The sequence below is a fragment of the Vombatus ursinus genome, unplaced genomic scaffold, assembly GCF_900497805.2.
Source record: "Vombatus ursinus unplaced genomic scaffold, bare-nosed wombat genome assembly UNPS02014811.1, whole genome shotgun sequence".
NCBI lineage: Eukaryota > Metazoa > Chordata > Mammalia > Diprotodontia > Vombatidae > Vombatus > Vombatus ursinus.
Genome location: NW_020954589.1, coordinates 14,554,115 through 14,560,128, shown reverse-complemented (window position 1 = coordinate 14,560,128; position 6,014 = coordinate 14,554,115). Strand labels below are relative to the sequence as shown.

The window sequence follows — 6,014 nt, the reverse complement described above, 5'->3', positions numbered from 1 at the left end:
CTCTCAAACCACCCAGCAGAGCCTTTAATCACTGCAGAAAAATGAGGCCATCAGGACTGTACAGCAAAGGGAAACTCAGGGGCCAAAAGCAGCCACAAAGCTCCAAGGGACCAGAGAGTTAATCCATCTTGGAGGGAAAGAAGCTGCTGTGAGTGAGCAGCAGCAGCAGCCATGGTAATAACCAGACAGACATATGGGTGACAGTGGCCAGTAAATTAGAATTGGCTTTGCAGTGAGGGATGGCCGCAGGTCAGTGCAGTCACTGACAGCAGCTGGGTTCTGGCAGTTCAAGCACAACAAACATAGACATCACTGGCCAGGCCAGATCCCACCTGCTCTGCCCTCCTCTACTGCCGAAGCATGGGGGCAGGGGACAGAAAAGGGGGAGGGAGACAAAGGCGGCTGGAGGGAGGCCAGAGCAAAGCAACTAAAATGATAAAGGGGCTCAAGCAGCAAAGAGGCAAGATTAAACCAATTAAATACGCGAAACAATGAGGAAAAGAGGAACTTGGGGGGAACTGAAGGCTGTGGAAACATTAAGGAGGGACCCTGGGGGAAGGGAGGAGGGGGAGGCATTGGGATGGAGCCTGGGGGAAGGGGAAGAGAAGTACTCTGAGAAAAATGCTAGGGAAAAACCACTAAATAATTTGGCCTAGGTCCTGGAAGGGGCAGGGAAGAGCCATGCTTGAGAGCAGTCCAGGGGCTGGAGGCAGAGTGAGAGGCTGGGGGGGGGGGGTGTCAGTGAAGCCATCCTTCCCTACCCTCCTCCCAGAGTCTAAAGTGACATTAATTAGTCTGCCACTTCTGCTATTTTAGTCTCACAGACAGATCTTGGATTGTGGATGTGCCACCAGCTGGCCAGCTGTGTGATTTATGTAACTGAGCAAGGCAGGTCCTTCCACCTCGGCCTTGTCAGGAAGACAATCAGATCCTCCCCACTATCTCTGCTCCATGCGCTGCTGCTGCAACATGCTAACACCAGGCTGGACTCTGATTGGAATGCTATTCTCCAGGATGTCGGGGCCTCTTGATTCTAAAGCTCCCTCCCCTGCCTCTTTTTTCAGACAGCTCCTTCTGCATCACCTCACAGCCCAGGTAGTCTTCAACCAAGTCAGTTCCCACGCCACAAAGTACCAAGCACAAACTGCCAACCATCAGTACAAAATTACACGGGTTTTAAAAATATCTTTTTCCTTTAATGATCTGAGGCGCCATGAGACACATACACACACCCCTAACCCAGTATTGGGTGGAAATAAGCTACCTCTGTAGGCAGGGCTACTACTACCAAATGCAGGATAGAGGAAGACTGTTAGTCCACCCCATGGACACAGTGGAGATACTCCCCCACCCTGCAACCCTCTGCCTATCACCATGGAAACAAGCCCAGCAAAGGGAATCTTTACTTCTGGCCCTCCAGCCTGGGCCCCAGGAAAGGCAGAGGGAAATATATTACCAGTTCTGAGCACTGATGAGCTTCTCATCAAATAGCTCACAGACATGCTTCCTTCCTCCACTGAGGACCTACGGTCCCTAACCTTTCTGTGTGCATGGGACTGGTAAGAGCTGAAGACCCATGAGAAAACATGAAAGCAAGTTGTGCCTTTTGTTGGGGGAAAAAGGAGAGGAGGGGAATGATCCCGGGCCTGAGAAACTCCACTCAAACCCTCCAGCATCTTATCTTTGGCAAAACATAGAGACCTGGGCCAAGCCCCCACGCTGGGCATCATGCTGCGACAGGACAGTATTCCACAGGGACTCCTATGGGCACTGATCCCTTCACCCACAATTAAAGGTACTCCTCCAGGGCACAGGCAAGGCCACTGTTTCCTAGACAAGATGCCTGGGCAACATGTGGCAGCTGCTTCATCAACTTTCAGAGTTGTTTGCCCTACTCAGGCTTGGACCAGAAGTGGGGATGGGGTAGGAGGCAGTTCTAGAAAGAACGCTCTGGATAGGCCAATGGACATTCACACTGAAGTGAAGGGGAAAAAAAAAAAAGGAAAAAAATCTGTCAGAGGTCGGGTTCTGGGGGCTGGCAAGGGCAAGGGGTAGATACATGGACTGACATGTCCAACAGTCATAGTCTTTCTTTCTCTGCTCATGATCCTGCTGAGCACTTCAGCTACTTGGTTAAAAGGGAAGGACTCCCAGAATCGGGGCAGGAGAAGTGCAAGAAACTCCAGGAGCTCTGATACTTCAGCAGTGATATTTCATCAGGTGCCCTTAAACTTCTGCCTCTGCCCCCAAGCCAGCCGACATACCCAGGAATTGACCCTCGAATGACCAAACAAGGGGAACAGCTTCATTCTAGGCCATACTCCTGAAGGACAGAGTTCCCACCGTGTCCTTCCGGGGATGGGAAGTGAAAGGGCTATACCAGGAGCAAAAGCAAGGCCAACTTCCTTAGCTCCTCCCAAATACTCACAAAGTGTCCTAGGGGGACGGGAAGGATATAATTCAGGATGAGCAGTGGTGAGAGGGTCATCCACCCTGTCCTTGATGTGCTCTGAATGCCACTCTTTCTCCTCTAAGGAGGAAGTGACCTGTCTTATCTGCTGTTATCTTGCTCCAAATAGGACAATCAGCCCCCTCTCTCTTTCCTCAGACAGTAGCCAAGGGTCCTCAGGGGTGGCTATGATCTCCTGGGCTGGATCCTCAGACACTGTGTTCCCGAATGAAGGAGAGGATGTCATCCTTAGACAACTTCTCAGGATTCTGGCACTTCTGAGAGTCATGTACTCGGACACCATCGCCCCACTCCCAGAAGAGCCGCCCATAGTAGCAGATGCTGGGGTAAGATAAGAGAGGACAGGAAAGAGAGACCATTAGGCTGGGCTAATAGGCTGGATGGGATAGGATTAATGAGAGTGAGGAAAGAAGGAAGAGCCACCCTGGTTTGGCATCTAATCTAGTCAAAAGGCAGATCATTAATGACTGTCCTGGAGAGAAAAGCAGGACTAGAGACCAGACAGTAGAGGGCGGTGGTAGAAGGCTAGACTGAAGGCAGGGGAAGAGAGTTCCCTTCAAAAAGGGGTGGGACCAACTGAACAAATCTCTCAAGATTCTTCCTTACCTATAGTAACAAAAGGATTTCCCAATGGGTCACTGCTCCAGCCTGCTTCACTATCCACCCTTGCTCTCCACCATTCTCCAAAAAAAAAAAAATGTTACTGGTGCTAATTTGCTACTGGGTCAATGATAGGTACTTCATATTAATGGTTTATATGTCTGTCCTGTCCTAACAGAAATGTATTAGCCTTGTGATAAGAGCAAGTATCAATAGCTAATTACAAGCACATTAGTGCCCCACTGCCTGCTATTTGGGAAAACTACCCTATTCAGTAAATGAATCCTATGGCCTGATGGGAAAGACCTGAGAAGCCTTGAGGAAGCAGTGGTTTGGGACAGTGGGGAGGGCAGATGGCCTTGGGGCTCTGTTCCCCATCATGGGGACAATGCCCATCCCAATGCACTGCCTCACAGGCTCCAACTCCCTCAGGACTACCCCAACACCTGGTAGCATCAGTCAGTGGTACCTAAATACATACACTTAGACCTTCTTCTGTCATCCTTTCTCTACCCAAGGACATCCAGTCTATATAAACTTTATTGTCCAAGATGTATACAGGCTAGCATCCTTACCCTGAGGAAGGAAAGGAGAAACCCCAAGTCAGGGTCTGGCAGAAGGTGCGGGGTAGAAGAGGAATCTGCCTCAGCACACACCTTCACCCTCCCTTCATGGAGTTCCTGCATAAGGAATAGGATGCACCAACCAGTTGTTTCTGAGGAGTCACCCACTCACTCACCCAGAGAATGCACACTTGGGAGGTTAAAAAAAAACAAAAACGGAACCACAATCTGACAGCTTTAGGGGCTGAAGGAGAGACCTTGTACTAAGAGAAGGTCCATGTGTATGTCCAGTATGTCTAGGTAAGCCCAGGGGGCAGGACACCTGGAGGAGAAAGTCCTCTTCAAGGTTCCTCTGTTTCCCTGCAAGAGTCTATCCTATTGCCTCCCTCTCCAACCTTTTTTACTTACGTTGTGAGCTCCTTGAGAGCAAGAACTGGATTTTTTTGCCTTTCTTTATATCCCCAGGCCTTAGGCATAATGCCTGGTACAAAGCAGGCACTTACGAAACACCTGCTGATTAATTCTCCAAACTTACTCTTCTCTCCATTTAGTCTCCCACGTCTGGGGCCAAAGATTTAATCCCATTCCTTTCCTTCTACCTGCCTAGGGGAAAAGGATCTCCCTATGTACATTCTAGAATCTAATCTAGCCACAGCTAGGTGGCGCAGTGGATACAGCATCGGCCCTGAAGTCAGGAGGACCTGAGTTCAAATGTGACCTCAGACCAAATACTCGACACTTACTAGCTGTGTGACCCTGGGCAAGTCACTTAACCCCAATTGCCTGAAAACAAAAACAGAAACAAAAACAAACAAAAAAAAAAAGAAATAGAATCTAATCTGGAGAGAAGGGAAATAAACAGTGGAGTGCCAGGCCCTCCTTAGCACTTACTTGAGCCATGGCAACAAGTAACATGGTACTAATGTGAACATGGGATAGAGTACCTGGCAGAAGTGGAGATGACATACATGAAAGGGAAGGAGAATCAAGGAAAGAGACAAAGGGGGTAAGGAAGGTGGAGAGCATTACTTACTGAAATGGAGCGATGGCGTCCAGAGGCATTTCAAAAGTAGAAAACCCTGTTGTCTTGTTGAAGAAAAACTTCCTGTTAGAGCTTTTGCTGAATGCCATGGTCCAGGGTTCTAAGCAGGAGGAGGACAGGCAAAACACAGCTGTCAATGTAGGTGACAGAATCCATTTTATAGACTGCTTGCCAGAGTCTGGTCAGGGAATTATAGACTGACCTTTCAGTTTGCTGGGCCTAATTTATCTTAATCCTATTTTGACCCTGGTTAAAATTTGGTCTCAGAAATGTTAATTTATACAATGTCTTCATGCTATCCAAGAGGTATAATGAGCAGGCCTATAGTCTATCAATCAGGACTAGACTGCTCTCTTTCAAAGTAGAAAAACAACAGAGTTTTCAGAAAAGTCCTACACTATCCTTCTCCAATCCTTCCCATCCTCCTGTCTCTCGACTTGTGCCCAGTTCCATCTTCATGCGTGCCACTCAGGAAGCTTGTTAGGGTTTCATGAGCACTCTGGTAAGCAGCCTGCTAACAATCAGGGAGTATCCCTTCCCTCAGCTCTCATTGGCCTCTCTCTCTCCCAGCAAAGAGCCCGAAGGGTAGTAGCTGAATATCTTAACCTCACTACCATCCCAAAGTGGTACCACAGTAAACACTAAGATATTCTTCTTCTTGTTAATTATCAATAACAAAACCAAGCTAATAATAATAGTGATGATGACTATAATGTCAGACCACCTGTGTCTTCTGGCCTTCTGGCATCTTGGGCAATGATAATATGCTGCTGGAGCCCAGGAGGAAAAGGGAAACAGCAAGTGGGTTCAAATGGGGCAGGGGATACAGGGGGCTCAGAGACAGGATAAAACTGTTCCTGAAGCTGCCTCCCAACACTTTCTCCCAAGCCCAGGGGGGAACAAAGAAGAATGAGGTCCAGCCAAGGGACCAACAGGGTCAGGATGAGGGAAAGATACTATTAACATATACTTTAGCTAATGACAGTCTGGCTGGCCATTACAGTTTCATCAACTTATGGATCACAGAAAGCAAGTCAATCTGTACCCAAAGCCTGAGAAGCAACAGCAAGGGTAAAGTTTTCAAAGGAGTTAGGAGGTAGTGTGGGAGGAGGAAAGTCAGAGTAGAAAGAGGAAAACTCACCATTCGTAGTCCTGACAATGTAGAGGCCAGTGGGCACAAAGTGTCGATCATCCCGTCCGGTATAGCTGAGTCGAAGCATATTATGTGAGCCCTTGATGACCTTCATTTCTAACCTGAATTCCCACAGGAGGCAGAGATATAGAGAAGGAAGTAGATGATAAGAGAAACAAACAATGATTTCCTATTGTGTTCATAAAT

General features: G+C 48.1%; 1 protein-coding gene across 3 annotated transcripts in view; it reads right to left on the bottom strand.

The window, feature by feature from the left end:
- Nucleotides 1–1,174: 1,174 nt before the first annotated feature.
- Nucleotides 1,175–6,014, bottom strand: part of CMTR1 (cap methyltransferase 1) — a 152,814-nt gene continuing 147,974 nt past the window's right edge. For all 3 annotated transcript variants that reach the window (XM_027876243.1, XM_027876242.1, XM_027876246.1), the window contains 3 exons: nt 5,817–5,929; nt 4,667–4,775; nt 1,175–2,791 (listed from right to left, as the gene is read on the bottom strand). In XM_027876243.1, the coding sequence (XP_027732044.1) occupies nt 2,659–2,791; nt 4,667–4,775; nt 5,817–5,929 (355 nt within the window). In that variant the 3' untranslated portion in view covers nt 1,175–2,658. The remainder of the gene's footprint in view (nt 2,792–4,666; nt 4,776–5,816; nt 5,930–6,014) is intronic.